Below are 21,739 nucleotides of genomic sequence, written 5' to 3'. Positions count from 1 at the left end.
AAATGTACTCTGCATTAGCTATCACCTACCTAATATTTTCATCGGTGAAATTCCTTATTAATGACGTTTTCAATGACACTTTATTATTTTGGTCTCTTCGGGTGCACTTTAGCTACGGGTTCATAGAGAACTGTCCCAGTTACTCCATAGTACTCGAACAAGTGGACCTTATCACTCATTCATGTCTACGACATAGCCCCCAAGCATTCGGCTAGCCACAAATTATAAAGCACGAAGGTCGGGGTTGAGGATCGCTTGAGATGCACATTAAATCCAATGAATTCAATAAAAATGGTAGACATAACTGGGGGCAAAGAAAGTGAAAATGAATATAAGTTGGCGATTTGCAATGCGATAATCACTTGGAAGCTTAAACCTTGGCGCCTAATTTTTTATTCGAGTAGTCTGGTCCATATAAACTCTTAGGAGAAAAATAAGTGATTGACAAAATTGATTGTTGACCTTTTAAATGTTTTTATGTTATTGTTTAGAGTAAAAATCCATAGGTTGTGATGTTATGCTTTGTTAATCAAAGAGTTTATTCTTTGAAATTTTTCAATGCGAGATATCTTTTGAAACAATGCCTTAGTGTAATCGCAGCACCTTGTGATGTCGACCCAGCCTTGACGTTGGACCGCGAAAAGGGTTAAAAACATTCTAAAAGAGTAAATCATGAGTGGCCAAAAAACTGATCTCGCGAGGCAATTTAGAAATGCATCATAATCTCGCGGGCCGCATAAAAATTACGTACCCCCGTATAAATATATTTATTTTATATAAACTTATGCAATTTTAAGGCATTGCCTCTCACAATTTTTCCCATTACAAAATAAATACAATTTGTAACAGTGTAATGAATTTCATAGGCCAGACAAATGTTCAAGGCGGTCCACGGGTTGGTCAATGGTCATACCCAGAGTAGATACTCGAGCGTTAAGGACAAATTCAGACTGAGAGGGTTCGCTTTCGACGGACTTGGCGAGTCATCGAATATAGAAGGGGTGGTCGCTCAAGTCTATCACGGTAGCCAGGAGACTCGGATGAGATCAGTAGGTAGACCTATTAATGAGTCACTCAGTGATTTGGATTCTCTCCAAATGGCAGAATGCGATGAGGTTGTCGCCGAGTCAAAGAGCCTCCGCCCATGCAACAATACTACGAATGCAAATTAGAATACCCCCAAATCACTGAAAAATATTATAATGTCACAAAGCAGAAAAAAGTTAAAAGCTGACAGGAATATTATGTTTGTAAAATGAATTAAAAATCACACGAAAAGTATTACAAATGGACCCATCTAATTCAATTCAATAGTTAACAGAGGGATGGAGAAAGGAATCGAAGTACGTAAAAGGAAGAGGTTTAACGGCAAATTGGATTAGGAAAGTTATGTCTAGTTTGGTACAGTAAAGACTGGAAAAAGCCAGAGATTGGTTCCTCTGGCGGTGCTAGATAATCTTGCTTACCTACATAACAATTTCTTCAAGCTATCAAATCATTCCGAATAATTTGGCATCCAAATTTTTGATGAAGCAGACAAAGGCCAAGTCTCCAACAATGTAAAAGAAGTATAGTCACAGCCGCCAATTTGAAGTATTTTCAATAAATAAATAGCTCTTAATTTTAACAGTACGTAAATGATAGCAGCAAGTTATCTTCAAAATTGCGTCAAGGTTAAGGTTTTACAAACAGTGAATGAAGTAAAATGGACCCACAAATGCCGTAATAAAGGTTGCGAACTCTTTATAGATTCAAATTATGGCTTTGGAAAGGCAGAAAAATATTATATAAACCTGAATCCCTCCTGAAGAATGGATGAACGCGGCTAAGAAAGAGATATATTTGGACTAATAATTGGCTTGAAAAATAACTTCATTTAGCATAATATAAAAGTATGGAAGGTAAAAGCTTGTTTTATATACACTCATTAAAATACATTACACCTTACTTGTAGACAGGTCTCCTTACACTTTTCTGAAACTTACATCAACTGTCCCATGTCTGGCGACACGAAGGTTTCCTATTCCGATATATTTCCAATAAATTACAGCGTCAAATATGGTCGTAGCTTAGAATTAATTTACGAGATACAATGGAGTCACGCGTCTCCCCGAAGCTGTTTAAGCAAAGCAATCGACCTCAGCCATCACGAAAGATTTCCGAAAACCACAAATGGCGCCTAAGTAAACAAAAGGGAAAATTTTCGTAAATTCAGCCATGGAGTCAAAAATCTTTCTAGGTTCCCACAGGAGAAATGAAAACACAAGCGCTTGGATTCCACGACTAAAGATCAGTATACGTTTGCGGTCGAGGCTTGAGGATCAAACAAAATTAGCCATACTTTGAGCCGTAAAGAGAGACTACGTCGGGTATTTTCAGGGTTTTCTTTCCCACTGCTGCAACAGGAGAAGTTTGATTTGTCGGTTGAGTGGACATGAATAGAACAAACATGGCAACCCCTTTTTTCCTCCTGTGCAAAGATATCCGAAAAAGGAGAGAAAGAAAGAGGTTGACAAACTTTCCCACAAAAATTTCAAAGGAGCAGGATAAAGACAAAACGTTGTCAAACAAGAGGGAGGAAAGGAGCAAATAAGATACGAAATAATACGGGAGAGAATGTTGAAAGATAAATGATACTCTCCATGGATGATTGATTACGGTCGCTGATGATGCGCAACCAAGTAGTTGACGCACTGTATTGACCAAAGTATTTTAAGTCACATTAAGTTAAGTTAAGTTACATCGCTTACGACTGATAAAGTAAAGAAAATACGCTACAATATTACTGATGGTATGACTAGGGCCGGATTTCTATGAGAAGAGGCCCTTTGAGTCAAACGTGTTCATCGCAACCAATACATTTTTATGCATGTTGTAGAATGTTAGGTAAACGAAGGAGAGGAAGGAAGGGAATAGGATTTGTATATGAAATGAAAGGAAGAAGCCTTATATTGAATTGAAGAGGGAAGTGTTTTAAGGAAGAGGAGGCTCCCAGAATGCTTCTCCAGTACTCCATGGAAACCTATCTCAATCGGTAGAATACTTTAATAAATAAAATATTCGTCGTATTCGTAGAATTTCTCCTAGTTTTCGGTTCAGTGTTTTAGTGTTCACTGTTTTTAGAATAGTATAATTTTAATTTTGCCAACAATTTGAAAGTAAGCCTCATGATCATAAGCCAGTAGGCTGAAGCCTAGTTAAACCATGGGAAAATCTGATCCAGTGTATACCAAGTCTATTGAGGAATCGGATAAGAAGTAAATCGAACACCATTGTATCCTGAACTCCTGCGAAAAGCATTGTTGTGAGCATTTCAATTTTAATGGTTAAAATCGTAAAAATATCATTCTAAACGCAACCTCTGGTGACAAGAGAGAAAATACGATCCTGAAGGCCACTTTTATAGCGTTTTTATTGACCGCAACATGATGACATCGTAATTATGGAGTGTACCTACACTTATTACCATACCGATTCTCTATTTTATTGTAATCTGGAAGAGAGATGAGAAGCCCATACACATAAGTAAATGTTTAAACAATACTTTTCTAATAACACTGCAACATTTCGCTCCAATATAGCCCAATTTTGTGGAAAGTACGTATTGAATACAATCCTTGAAAACTTGCTTCCTATGAAGTCTATTTACATGAATATATTTTTTGTGACGACTTCCACGCATGTTACAAATCCGGAAAGGATAATACGCTAAATAAAGCATATCCAATAGTTAAATGCAGCCTATGAGTGTAGTTAAATATTACAATGGAAAGCGTTTATACCAATAATTCACAGCGGGTGAAAAACACGTAATTGGAAACAATCTTTGAAATAAACTTCAAATAGACACACTAGTCTTCGAAGAACTGAACAGCAGAATGATCCCTTTACGGGTCCCTTTAGAAAGACGGAATAGCTCCTTCGTCCCTTTCAAAAACGGTAACGGGCAAATGAAAAGGTGACTTTTACAGGTATAGCTCGGCGGGTCTACCCCACGTTTACACAATGAAACGGCAACCTTATTCCCGATGCAATTACCATTATCCCCGGCAATAATGGTACCAAAAAAGGGAGCTGCACGCCTCCAGCATTTTTCCTATTATTTTCCAATCCTCCTAAAACTGCTCTTCCTTGCTTTCCTAAACTACATCCCCAAACCACCTCACCCTACCTCACGTCTTGACCTCCACTCAACCCCCATCCCCTTAAAAAAATAAAAACTCACACCCCTGCCTTCTCAAACGATCTATTGGCCGCCCATTCATTGGTTCAGCCAGCGACGTTGCCAAGTCTACAACACGGCGGCGCGCACAAGAGCCACAACACGGCCGAGGAGGAGGAAGGGGGAAGGTTTATACGAAAATGCTTTTCCCTCAACCTTCTGCGCATGCGCCGAGCCCGTGCCCATTCATTGCCGAGTTGAGTGATGCTGAGGGAGGAGGGGAGGGAGATGCCGGAGGGGAAGGGTTGAGCAGGAGAGGAGGGGAGTGGGGAGAGAAAAGGTTGAATGAGGTTTGGAATGCCGGCGCGGCGGGCGACCCTCCGTGACCTGTGGGTAGCACAGCAGGTGCGGCGGACCCGTCGCCGAGAGGAGAGAAGGAGAAGAAGGGGGGGAGGGATTTTAAGGGTCTTTTCGTATGAGGGGAGGTTGGAGGGGAAGGTGGAGGTGTACACAAGAGTGGAGGGGACATGCCACCCCCTCTTGCGTTGTCTCATCCCTGCCGGAATAAACCCCGCTGGGACCCACCGCCCACGCATAAACCACCAGCACAACCGGAGGAGACAGAGGGAAAAAGAGCCCAACTTCATCCTATTCCTCCTGCGTCGCTACGTATCATTCCATTCTTATAATCCTTTCCGCTTTTGAGTGCCCAGCAACGAGATGCTGTGTATCGCTACGGAGGATTCACCGCTAATGCACCCGAGCTTCTACGCAGAGGGGTTGGATAGAATTAGGTCTAAAGTTGGGCTCACCCTGCTACATAGGAAGGAAAGACCATAAATTTAAAATTCAATTGAAAAAACAGAAAACAGACATTTTGAGAAAATCCTTCCTACATAGAGGAATAAAAGAGTGGAATGACCTACCTGAAGTGATTTTTAAGATCTTCCCTTCAAATGTCAAAATTTTTAGGAAGAAGTGTGAAGCACTTAACTATTGATTAAGTACATAATGTTTCAAAAAGAGAGTTTGAAGTTGGGTCAATGCTCATTTTTTAGTTGTATTATATTAGAATTAATGTATTTAATGGATTGTTTTAAATTGTTTTATTGGGATAATGTTAAATTCTTAGTTGTATGAGATTAGAATAAGGGTATTATTTTTATCATGGATATATATTCTGGTTCTGTTTCTTTGTATTATGTATTTCCTGATTTTATGTTACCACCCGACACTATGGTCGACTTGTAACAATTTATGTATTAATAATAATAAAGAAGCTCGTGCAGCGGTACGAAAAAAGCTAAAAAATTTTTAATTTATTTCATTACATTTAATACCCAAACCTCCGCATACAGCTCATATTGGCCATTTTATATCGGAGCATTCAACAAATTTAACAATTGCACGGGCACGAACAATCATAGCCTGGAAAGGTGAAGCCTACACAGGCGGGACTCGAACCCGTGACCTCTTGCATGGAAGGGGAGGACTTTACCCCACCACCTCCGAAGCCGGCTTGTAGGAAAGAACGACAATAGGGTGGTTTCCTATTATTTTTTTATTGCTTCAATCGAAAGATTATTACCCTTGGAGTACGTATTTCACGCTTTTAGATTTTTAAATGACAACATCTATTTTTCGCGATTAAATGAAAAGTGAAAATTTTCAAGCGCGCGAAAACGCGTCGCTTAAGTATGAATGCCGGGAAATATCTCCGTACGTCGTATTTCTGGTTCCCCCTCCCGCCCGGTGAGGTGACCTTGAGGCGAGGCTTAGCGCTGATACGTCGCAGGATGCTAACGGATAGCTGAGTACCTTGCTGGATGGTAGCGCATGGCTTAAAAAAGGTTTATTAATACCTTATCAAACGATGAAAACTTTCCGAACTTAGCCAGTTTTAATAGGTGATTATTAAGACATGTTTCCCTGAGCTCTGTGCCTCATGCATGCATTGGTAACCTCAGACGATGTATAACTCCTATCCTCTCGTGTAGAAACTAGGTCCCTGTGACGTCATGCGGAGTGGAATCGCATGGGCGCCAATCTGGCCTTTTTCAAATGAGGATAAAATTTGACCCTTGCCATTCGTCTAAACCGTTATTTCAAAAACCAAATAATTTGTGTATTATGAATACACTAATGGTGGGTAACGGATCGCAATCAATGCCTTTCGTTTTCTTTGATGAAGGAAACTACCCTATTATGTAGAGAAGTGAAGTAGGTTTCTGGCTAACTAAAAGTACAAATAAAATGTGTTTCATATGGGTATATTATTTCCTGTGACCAAACGGCCCTTAAATTATGAATATGCCTCGTATTTTTACAGTGGCCAAATTTTCGAGAACCTTGCAGAACTTCACGACGTAAAAATCAGTGTTTCGGAATACTTTACGGAGAACTCGGAAATATTTAGACAATAATAGCAAAAATGAAACACTAATGATCCTACCTGAAATTCGGGGTACGCATACAATCACCTGCGCGCGACCTCAGCTGCAATATCTTTTCGACCACTAAATCAATCGCCAACACATTAAAGCAGTCGACCTCAGCGTTGTGCTTATAATTGAAACGAGTCGTTTGGCAACGCCATATTTCATGTGCCTAAATGTTGTCCTCGGCGATGCAAAAAATACACTCAGAACAGACAAAAAACGCTGAGAACACCGGATGATATATCACACTGCAATTATCGAGTAATCACCATTTTAAAGGAGATCCGCCATTTTTTGTAGCTCCAGTACCATTGATTCTGTACCGTAGACACCAACTTTAATTCTGTGCTTATTACTCTGAGTTCAACTTACAATTAAGAGGATACTATATTCTTCCGAGACTGCGGCGACATACATTTCAATACGCAATTAGTGGCAGCAATTTTTATTTCACTTATAATGCTCTGATTATAGAACCAAAGCTGGTTACATGAGTTGAATTGGTGCGGCTGCAAGAGAAAGCAGTTATAATTATAGCCACCGAAAGCTGATCTGTATTCGCACTTTTTAGTCATAAATCGTACTCTAATTATGTGATTGCGGTTACTCATGCAATCACTAACCATTCGGTGCTCAAAGAATTTTATTGAAATCTTTGTATGACATTTCCAGAGGGATAGGGTTTTAATTTGACCTTTAATTGCTACATATATTCATTATGTCTACGTAACGCCACTATTAAATAAGTTATAATATGAAAGTATCTAAAGGAGCGAATTTTAAAGGAAAAAAACACGCATGGGCAAAATTGCACAAAAGTTAAAAGAAAAACGGCCAAACTATCCCAAAAAAATGCATAAATGTTTAGCTAAATAACAGAAAAGCACATATTTCGACCGTTCATTTCGATATTTCCGCTCCTCAGCCTCGTTCCAAATTATTATTTCGTTTCGGTTTCAACACATGATGTTCACCACCACGTGATTAGCAATGTCGAACTATTACCCATGCTGCTAATTCGGAAACCTATCGTAATGACCAATTTATCAATCTTTTATCTTCCTTTTACAGCATCCCTTTTACTTACCCCTTTCATAATCCCTTCGATTCCAACAACTTTATCACCCGCTTCCAATGCCTTCTGATTTCCACGTCTGTAGTTGACTATCTTTTATGCTTATAACTATCATACAAATAATTTTTAAGAAGAAATTCATTGTCCCAACCACTGATTTTTTTTGTTAAAGAATAGGCAAAACGTTCATTCTGAGGAACAATCATCTTCCTAGACCGGTCATTTTTCTTTACGTATGAAGTAGCAGCTTTATGTTCACGAATTCATCTGAACGTTTTCAGGGTACATAAGAGTATCCCGTAAATATAATTTTCACATGCTAAAACGTTATATTTTACCTCAAAATAGATCGACACATATGAGGTACAAGTATGCTTTGAAAGGGTTAAATCTAGGCATGCCGTCGACTCTAATTACTCCAATTTTTGGACGAATAATAAGAGGCAAAAAAACACCAACGGTCAAGCACGAGTGACGCGTCCGCCTAAAGACCGTTTTACACGGGGCACGGAATTGCGCCGGTAAAAACTGCATTAATTCCAAAAATGGCGCGGAATTGCGCGAATACATGAACTAAATTAGAACAGGGGCTATTTTGTCATCTCACGTCCACGCATTCTCGCATGTGTTCTTGCAATTCAACGCTTCACACAGCGCAATTTTGAGTGCGCCTTCGTACACACGTCGCATTGTGCATGTACGTGCCCTGTGTAAAACGATCTTAAGAGCCAACGCTAGCTAAATTAGAACAGGGCATATTTTGTCATCACACGTCCACGCATTCTCGCATGTGTTCTAGCAATTCACCGCTTTGCACGGAGCAATTTTGACTGCGCCTTCACACACACGTCAGATTGTGCATGTACGTGCCCCGTGAGAGATGCCAACGCTAGCGCAACATTAGTTGATGGTATATGATCGCAAAGTAGCATCAAACGTGCGCCGTGATAACAAGGAGCATCCCTACGCTAAAACTACAATACGGCGCTAATATATCCACAAACCTTCCTCATTGTCTCTCTCTCCATTCTTTTACCCAGACTACAACCTCCACTCGGACCTCAAGCATGCGTGGAGTCTTCCATCTGGTACGGGTTTCGAGGAAGAGAGGCAGAGAGGTGAGGTTGGCGAAGAATGGGGAGGCGAGCGAAGAGGAGAGTAGGGTGGAATGACCTCGTGCACAGCAGGCTATTTTTCTTCCAGAGTTTATTTTTTCCTCCCGGAGCGTTTTCATGCACCCCACGGGAGGGAGGACTATGAGGCAGCCCAAAGGCTCAGGCAGAAGAAAGAAGAGGCAGAAGAACTCTCGGTGCGCCATGGAAGAAATAAAGGAAGAAAGAAGAGGCGGCCGAAAAAAGGCTTGCTAGAGGGAGGAAGGAAGAGAGCGACAAGTGGAAGAAGGGAGGAGAGATAAAGACAAGGAGATGGAGAGGGGAGGGGGACTTTTCCACCCCCGTCTCCCCCCGCTTCCCCTCCATTTTGTCCGTCCCATTCACTGAAATCGCCGAGAGGGGAAGGGGGGATGGGGAGGGAAAGAGCGGGAAATGAGGCAAGTAGAGGAGTACGTGCACAGCTATCGCGAAAACGAGGACGAAATGTGCGTCGCATGTCGTAGGTAAAAGCAGGGATGACAACGAAAATGTTTCGATTCGACCCGCAGCGAAACGAAAATGCGAAGCCTAGGTTTATTTTATTTTTTTATTCATTATCAACTTATTTATTTATTTATATCACACCAAAAACAGCACTAAGGCCTTTACATTGGGTTTATAAACAAAATAAATTATGTAAATATAATTAATAAACATGTAATAAAATAATATCATAAATAACAATCATTTTCAACGTGTACAAAGCATACAAAAGGTCGGTGTCGAAAAGACAGACTTTTCACTTGGTTATTAAAATTGGTGCGGGAGGCAAAGATGTCAAGAGAGGATGAAGTATTGGAGATTGAATTGAAAATAGAAGGTAGGTGGAAAAAGAGGGATCTATGAGATATTGCCAGACGGAAATTGGGCTGGTGTAGAGCTTCAGTATTGCGGGTTTTGCGAGCAGGAATGCGTAGTGAAAAGAATATTAGATCACTGGATCTGGAGGACCAATTCATGATGCGGTAAAGAAATTTTATGTCTAATGTCAATCTGCGGTGGTTGGGGTGTAATAATCCAAGTGAATGAAGTATTTCGGCACGTGAAGAGAATCTGAGGTGAGTTATGCGGTGTCGAACTATTGCTGGGAAGAAATTGAGAGGACGGTTGATTAAATAAACTTCCCCGTAAACTTCCCCGATAAACTTCCCCGTAAATAGCACATAACGGCCTTTTACAACTTTTAGTTGTATAATATTTGGACCACTTACCTCTATATATATACGCCGTGTTTCTGACCTTCAAATTCCCCAAGCCCGCACCAATATATATTTCAAATCTTTTCATCTAACTGCGTCTAGATTCTGGAACTCTCTTCCGCTAAATATAAAGTCGTCACTATCACTTCAGTCGTTTAAAAGAAGGCTGTACTCGTATTTGAAGTCTCGGCTTAATTCAGTCTCCTAAACTCATTAGAGTTATTATCTTAAATTTGTAATGTTAACAAAAATTTCTACATAAATATGTATATGTATGTGTGTGTTTATTACTGTCTAAGTTAAAACATATACTTTTTTGTTTTTAGTATTGAATATTTTACATCTTTTGTATAAATATCAACAACTTGTCAAAATGCCTTTGTTAATATTTAGAACATTTCCTGTATTTTCCATTTTTTTTTTGCTCTCGTAGGTTTTACTTTGAGCTTAATAAAAAAAATTCTATTCTATTCTATATTGATCCAAAATAGCAATTCCCTTCGAAAATATGAAAAACGTTAATAGAGGAAATTTTTTGCATATTATACTGGTGGGTTGATTATAGAGTAAAATTTGAAGTTTGCACACAAGTTCGTGCATACGTACGTAAAGACGTTCCTATCACCACGCGCACTCCTTTGAGGTGTTAGCCAATTAAATGTGGACGACGAGGACCGAGTAAAAGAAAAAAATACGACCGGGTAAGTACGCGTGGGCGAGGTAGAGGATAGAATGAAAGACACGGTGTGGTTGGAGGAAAAGATTTTTTATTCCTCTTCTCGGTTGATGAGGCGAGACCACGATTGACCCCGGTTAATCCATTTCTCCCTTGAGACGGTTAGTCTTCGCCGCTCCGTTTTTTCCTCGTTTTCCCGATGGAGGAGTCGCCCGAAAAGGCCCGAAGGAGAAAACACAAAAGGGGGGCAGCAGAAAAAAAATAGAAGCCGGAGCACGCGTCGCCTCCAATCAACTCGGACGAAGAGAGAGAGAGAGACAAGGGGAGGTCGACCAAATATTTTAAAGGTCGGTTAAAGTGTTTTTTTGTGTGGTGCTAAGGAGATGTGACTTCCGAGGGAGAAAAAACACTGAAGAAGAGGAATCCGAGCAATGGGTAATTGGAAGGGATTCGTGGGCGAGATACACAATCCAGCTCTAACGACTATGAAAAGCGGAGTACGGTCAGGGAACCACACTGAAATAAAAGGCATTTGCACTTTTATTTACAATTATTTTGATGTGTATTACGCGTTCCGGCTCAAAGAGCAATCATATGGTACAAGGATTTGGACAATATCTTGGATAAGAATTTGTGCAAAAGCTTGTACAAGAATTTGTTCAAGACCCTGTACAAAACCTTGTATCAGATAATGACTCTGTGAATCGGAACACATCGTACCCATTAGAATAATGCGGAAAAGTGTAACAACCTTTACTGTAATATATCGAACTTCTACTAAATCACTCCTCAATAGTTTGAATTTACTTAGTTTAGCGAACCAGATGCTCGACGAGGCTGGGAGAAAGTCGAGTGCGGAGGCCAACCATGAAACCTTATATGTCTTTGCGTTGATGCCAATACCTTAATAACAAAATGGAAAAACTGATAAATCAAAGCTTTTAGAGGATGCAACACCCCTCACCAATGGATTAATGTATAGAAAAGTAAATCGAAAGAATAAGAGAGTTGGTTGGGTAAAGAAGTAAGTAAAAATGTAATACGATACAATAAGACATTTTCAGTTGATCTCGAAAAGGAAAATCCCATGAGTTTGGAATTGAAATAATCAAAAGAATGGAATTTAAATCTGCATAATACCCTGCGAGCCACCTGTAGGGTGTTTGGCAGGGGGTGACCTATCCTTACCATGCAAGACAATCCCCACAGGCACACCATACGCTCATAAAATACTAAGCATATAAAAAAAGTACGATATTATAGTTTATACGTAATGATAAAGGTGATGTAGTTCAAACGAATAGGTCATTCCACAAAACGAGGATTCTTCTTAGAGCTGAAAATATGACTCACCGCAGGCGTTGAAGTCTCCCAGGTAAATTTGCTGAATTAGATAGAATATTTTGGAGACCCGTAATAGGTACTCTACACTGCTCTTTCATTGCGCACTTAGAACTGAACCCAGATTGCGGACTCAAGGCAGACGAGAAAATTCACATTACAGCCATTAAAATATTACCATTGCAGCTTTTCAATAGTTCAGTGAGAGTTCAGAGGATTTGATGTCGTAATTAGAAAGTTCATGATACGCGGTAAGAATAGAAAATTATGTACATTTATAATCATTAAAATTAAAATATCATTCTTTAAATGATTTGAAATGAGTATTTAGCTCACCTGTATGTATCCTCTGATGCGCCTTCAAATGGGAGCTCTTGGTATACACCTTCGTACAACCTGGAAACGAGAGAATTGTTTTATACTCTAGAACAAGACTAACAACCACCCCAACTCCATTTAAATTTATAACATATCGAAAAGCAAAAAATAGCTTATGTAGACATGTATTAAGTATTAGTACACAGTTCTGTAGAGTAAAAATTGCTGTTGTATCATCAATTTCAAACAATAAATCAAAACTATTGAGCCTGAATAGTCTAGCAACAAAAATAATTGCTCTTTACTTTTTTCTCACAATTCAATCAAAAATCGATACTGCTGGAGTGTGTCTCCGAAATTATATCGATCTCCCGATACAGATATATTTATCTACTGCTTTACGGGAACACGACAATTTTTAAAACCAGCATAAGTGATTAATTACTTCACGAGTTCTCCGTATGTCGAGTCTCATTATTTTTTTCTCATCATACTTTTCACCTTCTCAGATCCTTATCAACGATACATGTTCCTTAACTTTATAAATTCATCAATATGATAAAAATACTAGTCACGTGGTCATTACAGGTGGCTCTTCAAATTCTTCCAAAATTCAAAGATTTCGTGCCAAGAAAGAGATTATGATCACATGGAAAAGGATATATAGAATTGAAGGGACCCCTAAACTAATTCTGACGACTCCCGAATACTACTTTTCGCAGATTATATTGACAAAAAAAATTCATGATATCGCATTTAATTGAATCGGGATTCACCGAAATTTTACATAATACTTTCAGCAAATAATTAGAGTGATAGCGGAGAAATCAATTTCAATTTCACGTCACGATGACTGATGCTTGTAATTCCCAAAAAATTGATGTGCAAATGAATTCTTTTTAGAGAATAAGATATAATAAGTACATACGTACGGTACGTGGGGAATAATTTTACAAATCATTCTTTTACCTATACTCCGATACGTTAATCAACAACATTCTCCAATGATATCTTAATGCGTAATGGCTGGTGTAGAGTGATATACACTGAGTTGATATAGATGAAAGTTGCGCAAAAAAGGACCATAAATCATGAGTAAAGAGGATGAAAATTCGATTAGCGGTTGATAAACTTACAAAAGTTATTAATGAAATAAAAACATAACTATAAAATGAACATTAAAAATGGCTTACTCACCGGGGAAATCACAATGGTGTATCCGCCGCTTCTCCAGCTCCGGGTTGTTCCTGCGGTTGTACTTGACGACCGTCGGCCCGGGTGTCGCGACCGCCGCGGCCGGTCCGCTGCCCGCTGCGGTGACGGCGGCGTTCGCGTTTCCCCCGACCTGCGGGGCCGGCGCCAGCGACGACTGCCTGTTGACCGGCGAGGAGGAGGCAGACGCGGGCGGCGGGGGCGGCGGCGGGGGCGCGGGGTACGGGGGCGGGGGCGTCCGCCTCTTCTGGAGCTGCGGAGGCGGCGACGCGGGCAGGAGCGGAGGCAGCGGGGACGAGGAGGCTTCGATCAGGGGAAGGGTCGGGAGGCCCCCAGGGGCCCCGAGGATGGTCGGAGGTGGCGGTGTGGAGAGCGGGGGGCCGAAAGGAGAGGGTACGGCCTGGGGGGAATGCTGCGAGGGCCGCTCCAGGCAGAAGCCGCCCCCGCCGCCTCCGACGCCCTTGGCGCCGAAGCAGGCCCCCGCAGCCGTGGTGGTGGTGGTGGGGGCGCCGAAGAAGGGACCGCCGCCGAAGAGGTTGGCGGAGGAGGAAGCGGGGGGGACGAGGGGGACGGACGGGATGCGGTCGGGCCGCTCCACCTTCACGTTGAGCGTCTGCAGCGTCGTGGGGTCGCACCTGCGGAAGGAATACGTGTAGCCTTCTATAAAGTTCTGCAGAATGACCAAAGCGCTACAAATTAGCAAAATGATCACAGCTTTCCAAAGATTCAAAATGCATTTCAGAGTAACATATTTGCAATATTATTTTCGATATCGTACTCTAAAACCAATGATGACTCCAACAAATATTTTATTACATCGACTATTTTATTACATGAATTACAATATTTTTAACTTTAGACTACGTTTGGCTACCCAATGTGTACCTAATTTAGGCTCGAAGAACCTTCAAATCTGCAAATAGTATGAGTGGTACATATTGAGCAAGCATTTGTTACAAAAACTATAATAATTGAAATGTAACCAACTAGTGGACACAATTTTCTTATTAATTATCAATACCATCAGGGTTTAAATTTTCACTTTCGTGCCCACCATCGAAGTAAGTTTGTTTCTTTAATGATTACAGCAAGGATGAACAATTATTGAAATATTACTTCATTAAATTACGGTTCAGTTTCTAAATCAGTCACCAGAGAGTTCATATTTTCAGCTTTAATACTTAGTGTAATTTGTATAGGCTGGTTGGACATTCAGATTTCCATCTGGATGATTTCTTCTTTAAGAAGTTAAAAATCATTTATTCATTGATGAAAATTAATATTCCATTCATAAAGGTATTGGTAGAGAAAGCGGTTTAAATGTTGGACTTAAAGTCACACAACCGGGAGAAAATTAGGGCAATGAGTGTTTATCTAATCCTGATTACTTTATAGTTGAAAGTCAATTTAAAATAATTTTACGCCTTTTATTTTTTATATTTTATAAATTATTTTTTAAACAAAAATGGCTATTAAAAAGGAGAATATTACAGCCCTAGAATAAAATTGCAGTACAAAGTGGCTGTACAAAGATTATTATCAAAGACCTGATCTGGTAGTGGGCTTGCCCCACGTACATACATTCAGTCAAGCATTCAACGCGCTTAAAATCCAAGATTTCTCTCCTGAATCGCTAAAATTGATAACGAGTGGAAGGCCTAGTCCGTTTATTTTAAAATATTTGCTCTTATTTTAAGACAGCGTAGCTTAATCCACATCAAATATAGGTAAGATGATACAAATCTGCAAGTATTTAACTGCGATTCCATTCCTAATCCGAAATCAATGCATAAAAGTTTATTTCTCCATCAATGCATGATTCAAAATCAATTCCTCAGCTCACAGTGTTCCTAACATGTCCTGAGGGTCAGGGGCGTTACTAGGAATTAAAGGCTAGGGGGTTTTAGGCGTAACTAATACTGTAGAGTCTGGACAGAAAAAGCGGGAGGTGCGGGGCCTACGACACTATGCCATGATCAGACCGAGAAAATTAATTAACTGAAACCATCAAATGTGCAGAACTTCTCAGTGGACGGCTAAAACAGCTGGGAACTTGAGCTACACTTTTCAGCGTAGCAAGAGGAGAGGGGGCCATACCCCACAAAAATTAAGCTAGATGGTTCAAAATGGTGCGTTTTACGGATTTCTGAGGGATATTTTATTAATCCTTACACTATTCCATGAGTAATATTAATCCATTAAAGTAAAATGGATTCAATTTAAAAATGTCTTTGAACTTTGGGGGGGGGGGGTTTATTCCCCTTCTCGCTGCGCCAGTGCTGGGGGTTTAATAGGTGAGAGCTAAGATCGCCAAAGACTAATTGTAAGCCAAAGAATGGTTTAGAGGGAGCACTTTCTTTACAAGGGTCACCCCGATTTTCGAGCATTTTGACAGAAGACTCAACCTAGGAGTGAACCAAAGACCCTTCGATAAGTAAGCAAGTGTTCAATCTTGTTTTTCACCACGCTCATGAACCCACAACGCTAGGAAGAGCCTGAGCATAAATTTATTTCTTTGAAAAATTCAAACACATTGCGTCTATCAAAATATTATGAAATATATTTTCAAGTTTACGCGAATTCATGAACAGTGATAAAGCTCTAAGATTGAAAAGATTAGGACTGCAAAAAGATTAATATATTTCATAATGCTTTTGGGTTCTTAGGAGAGGCGAATTTTGCCACGTACGTCCATGTTATTGTGTTCATCCTTTAGAGTACATTGCTACAGCAAAATGGTAGCCTATTTATTTGCCACATGAAGCCTAAGAAGGAAACCATTTTGTAGCTATCAAGCCGGAAAACAAGCTAGTTACAAGAGAAAGAGAAATAATTTTACTGTGTAATGTTCAGAAAAAGTCGTATTAAAGGCTTTCGACACGGAAGTGCGTCTTTTAAAACTCACTGATTGTTCGCATTCCATATTCTGTCCATCTGCCGTCTAGGGATCGTATTGGAGAGTTGACGTTCACAGTTCCAGCAACAGTTGCGTCGTGAGGCAGCACATACAAGGTGGAGACGGAGAGTAGACAACACATTAAGCATGCAAAATCTTCAAATAGGTAAACAAGTTAAGTTTTTGCTAATATTTCCCATATCTTCTAATATTTCAATCCCAACACTAGAGATAACGTACGTAAACGTAGATTTCGTTTCGGATTAGAATTATACGAAAGCATGACATTGTCACGTCACGAAATAACCTTAATTTTGACTCAACCGAAGGAATGTATAGAAAAGGAATGTCACCCCTCATCTATGCTTCCATCAATATTTTATTTAAGCTAACAACTGATAATTTTAAGCAATATAATTATATTATTTATGTGTCATCAGGGATATTAAATTCAAAAGCTGTCGTCTAAGTCAGCAATGCTGCTCGAGTATGAGGACGGAACAACAACGGCACACATGGACTTCTTAATCCGATTTTATGATTTCCATTGAGCCCATGCACTCTGAAGCGGATTGTGTCACACAAAATATTTGCCAAACAGAGTCGGTAAATTAAAGTACAGGGAATTTGCATAATGTAGTGGCGTCGATGGGGTAATACTTAAAGAGTATGCCAGGGGCAAACAAATGCATTACTAAATTCTGAAGCTCGGTGAATGAGTCCCTCGAGCTGACAGCTTTTAACGGTAAAAATCGTTTCCCTTGATATACACAAAAATATTTTATGCAGATGAGTTTTTAAAACCCTAACACGACATTTATGACGGAGAGAGAATTCCGACGCCAGGAAACGGAGGGCTTGTTTACAGTGGTCAAAAACGGGGAAGAGAGTCTCTTATTTAACCTACTTAGCACCACGCCCGGATATAATATAGTGATAATAAAGAAATTTTCATTCAAAATATGAAACCAGATAAAAGAGACTTCTTAGGCAAAATTTCATTCATATGAGAGCGAGTATTGTCACGTAAAACCTAACCGGATTGATGTGAATCTAATCTCAAACTCAGTGTAAATATAAGCAAGAACGCTGAAGATGGCTACGCGGGATACAAAAACGTATGCTATCTGTGAAACCACATCTTAATTATTACTGGAGATAATAGAAAAAAGTTAGCAAACTCAATGGAATTTATTAAGAATCTTCATACTTCTCATTAGTCTTTGGCGTTTAATTCAATGGAGATTTTATTTCCATACGAAATAAACGACATATATAAACGACAAGCAGCAACTTTTAAACTAACGCTAACGTCGGAAGCAGTTAATCAGACCAAGCATGTGATCTAAAGGCCTGTTTACAGGGTACATCAGTTAGTGCAAGTTAATGTCTAAACGAGTGGACGCGAGAATGAACGCCAAAATACACCGTGTGTAAACACATGTACCGAAAATAGAACGAGTTCTAATTTGGTTCATACATTCGTAATGTTCCGTTCAGACCCACAAAATCATCCATGCAATCAAACATTAACTCATTTCTACCCACCGTAGCCGTATGGCTACATCCTAACATCCTGAGCATAGGAGGCTCTTGAAGAAAACCCGCATTCCTATTTGTTGTCAAACTGTCTCAAATATGTTGTTGAAGCTCGCAATTTCTTAATCCACTAATTAGTTTACTCACGAAGCCGGTCGAAATAAGCTAACTGAAGGAAGATACGGGTGCAAAACGAAAATTCAATATGGATACCTACTGTTTGAAAATTACATGAAAGTATCAAATATTGAACAGGGAACGGCATTGTGTATATCGACCGCTCCTAGCCGCAAAGTAGTACCTCAAAAAAAATCCTTCCATTCTGGCGTATCTTGAATTTCTAGACCAGAAAAACGTGCATGTAAAATTTGTGTCATTCAATCGTATCTGAAATTTCATCGATAAATTCGTTTGTCAAAGCTGTATTTCAAAAAGTCATTCCGGATAGCAAAATTACAGCTTTGTGGATTGATATTCTGACGCACGCAATTTCAGTTATGATTTTTACGCTCAAATTTTACACATGCGATTTTGTGGACTTGAAATTCACGATACACGAGAATGGAATGATTTTTGAGATACTACTTTGCGGCTAGGAGCGGTCGATATTATTGTAACTAATTGTATCATAACAGTGGATCAAGAAATACGATACGATAGGAGCAACGTAACTAAATATATTCACAATCGCAAGCAGAAAGTTTTCTGGACGTGTGTCACTCGTACGTGTAAATATATACGTAGTTGCCATTCGAATCTTCGTCTCATGCACAGCATCCAAAAATCGCTCTTGCAATGCTTACTCCGGTTATTTGACATAAACCACATCGAATTTACACACCTGTGGACGAGCATGTCGGCGTTCTCAGGGTCCAGCTTCTGGATACTGGTCGCGATATCCTCCCACAGGGGCTTCAGGAACACGTCCTCGTCCACCATCCTGGTAACGGGGTTGACGGCGAGGGGAGGCCTCAATGTCCCGCCCCCACCGCCGCCGGGGTCCCCAAGGGGCCTCCGGCGCTGCGTCGTCACGGCGGGCCCCGCGTGCAGCGGGTGCAGGTGGAGCAGCGCGGGCGGGATGGCCGCCGGGTCCTCGAAGAACTCGTCGATCTGCGAGGCCGACTCCCGCCGCGGCTTCACGTCCAGCGAGTCGTCGTCTTCGATGGCCCGCGACACCACCATGCCTCCGCCGCCGCCAACGCCGCCGCCGGGCACTCCGCGGCGCCCCAGGCAGCTGTCCGCCGAAGGGATGTCCGCAGGGGACCCCCTGGGTCCGCCGCCCCCGGTCAGCGTCGCCCCCCGGCCCTCGCACCAATCCTCCTGGCGGCACAGGAAAGCGTCCAGCTCGCCGCTCTGCAAAAGGAAATGAAATATCTCTATAAGCATTGGGCACTGAGTTAGCAGAAAACATGGAAGCGTTCAAAATTATACTTCTCCGATCACGTTCAGAAGTTTTTAGTATTTATTTAAATAATTTTTTACGGTAAATACCAATTTGAATTTTATGTCTAATCAAAACCAAACTGAGAAATTTAAACATAATGAATTACTTTGTCAACTTCTAAAAATAAGAAAACGATAAAATTTACTTGAATAAATAATGGAAAATTTTATTCCTTAAGTTTATTAACTTAAATGATCCAGGCTTGAGTATCGAATGACTTCAATATGTTACACCTGGTGATAACATGTAGTACAGAACCAATTGTGGCAAGTTTATTATATGTTGTGAAAGACAATACCAAAATCTATCAGTTATTAATTTGCGTTGACAACGATGCACCGCTTTGCGAAAATGAATATGGAATGGCTGGTAATATTCATGATAGACGAAGGACTCCTCACCTTCTAATGGATAGTAAATGAGACACCATAACGTGGCAACGATAGTATCACCTTTGAAAGTAGTGAAAATTGTGCCAGAGATAAATTGTTGTAAAATTAGTTGCTACAAGTGCAATCACAGTATTTAAAACGCATTAACCTCTACAAGATATCACCTCTTCTTTTTCGATAAAGGGATGTAAATAATTTTCATAATTTAGTCATTGCTTAAGAAAAGTGTTACTGAATATGAGCTAACGTGTAGAAAACACTGTGCCAACGGTTATTTCTTATTTCCTCGAATTTCAAGTAAAAACAAAGGTTACTTAACATTTGGCAATTTTCCAAAACGACTTGCTGAGGTGACGAAATTCGACCAGAAGTAGCAGTCATCTCGTCGTAAACACAGCACCAATGCGACAAACATGCTGAACAACTCAAAAGAAGCCACATTATAACCAGGAAGAAACCGGTTGATTTCATCTAAGAAGGACCCACCAAAGGTCATGCCGAATATTTTCATCATCTTTACGTTACAATCCCTTGAAGGAAAATGAAGCTCAAATATTTCACAGAGATAAAAACATTAGGTAGAGAACTCAGCAGTTAAAGTTGTCAAACATTATGTTCAATATTAACTCAGGACAGATCTCTCAGTTAACCAATTTATATTTACCTAAATATTTTACTAAATATTTTCTTTAGTTTTCAAGCAATTTGAGTAGAAAAACAAAAAGAAAACAGCCCATAATTCAGGGATGAGGAAGGATCAAAAATGGAAGTGGTTAATCAAAGAAAAGTTCTGCAATAATACAAATATGACCGAAAACTCAAAGATAAATACATGTTCTAATGCCGTTGCCCAAAGCAAAACACTGTGAAATTATTTTCACATGACTACCCTTAATTTTTTAATAATGTGTAAGTCTTACTATTGTCCCGTGAGATTTTCGAAAAAAAAAATTTCTCACACTCATCGCCCAATTACGCATGGTATTAAATCTCATCACAATATCTTATTTCGGACCTTGGTAGAGAACGAATACAGGAATGCAGTACCTGAGCCGAACCGAGCGAATGAAAGCCTTAAAAAGAAAAGAATAACAGGCGGAACAGCACTCAATGTCAATCGAAACCCAAGAAAATTTAACTGCGAAGGGCTCTCATTTAAGCGTATGAGGCTCGAACCTCTTTTATTCCCACGTAACAGACGGGAGTTGAAAATTATTACTCCCCGGCGTCGTCAATTAACGCCATTCATTTCTTCGGACCCAGGCTTTCGGTTCGGTATCCGATTTCACGAGACCTCTCGTTACGTACGCCGGGAACTTTCTCTCCATTGCGGAGCGGTCTGAAGCCTTGATTCATGCGATGCACTCGGCGGATGAAAAACAGAATTCGATCCCGCCGCGGCGACGCGCGAAAATAAAACAATCGACGAACGCACCCCGAAAAGAAAACACTCGAAACCTGTTCTCCGTCCCGTGTCGGCGCTGGAGAAACCGGGCTCGGAGAATTTTTGGCATCGGACGATCCCCACCGCGTTTGCCTCGCCGAAGAAGACAAATTTAGGTTCGATGCACTCATAAAAATCCGGCAGGATTTTTGCCGAGTGTGGAGGGTGGACACACGTGAAGACCGACACGCGAGAGGGAAAAACGTAGACGCAGGTGTTGATGGGAAAAAAATAAAAGTGACCCGAGAAGACGGTAATAAAAGAGGGCGCAACTCATAAACAAGGGTAGGCGACCGTCTTTCTCGCGTAAGTAGAGTTTCTCGTGGAATCCTCACCGAAGCCAGATAGCATGGTGTCGAAAGAATTTCCAAAACGCGTTTAAATGGCTCTTTCATTTCCATTAAACAATTATTTGCACCTTATTATACTATGGCCAAAGTGTATTGTTTTAC

The 21,739-nt window shown here is 40.4% G+C and overlaps 1 protein-coding gene across 2 annotated transcripts in view; it reads right to left on the bottom strand.

Moving 5' to 3' along the window:
* The window catches only part of LOC124159238 (Krueppel-like factor 8), a 167,953-nt gene that overhangs the window by 49,252 nt on the left and 96,962 nt on the right, over window positions 1–21,739 (bottom strand). The window contains exons 2-5 of one of the 2 annotated variants that reach the window (XM_046534909.1): window positions 18,849–19,360; window positions 16,478–16,513; window positions 13,558–14,207; window positions 12,379–12,438 (exon numbers count right to left, since the gene is read on the bottom strand). In XM_046534909.1, coding sequence (XP_046390865.1) covers window positions 12,379–12,438; window positions 13,558–14,207; window positions 16,478–16,513; window positions 18,849–19,360 — 1,258 coding nt within the window. The remainder of the gene's footprint in view (window positions 1–12,378; window positions 12,439–13,557; window positions 14,208–16,477; window positions 16,514–18,848; window positions 19,361–21,739) is intronic. The other variant, XM_046534910.1, reaches the window with a different exon arrangement.

Source organism: Ischnura elegans, chromosome 5, assembly GCF_921293095.1.
Source record: "Ischnura elegans chromosome 5, ioIscEleg1.1, whole genome shotgun sequence".
NCBI lineage: Eukaryota > Metazoa > Arthropoda > Insecta > Odonata > Coenagrionidae > Ischnura > Ischnura elegans.
The sequence above is the reverse complement of the archived record's forward strand: the minus strand, read 5'-3'. Positions and strand labels throughout refer to the sequence as shown.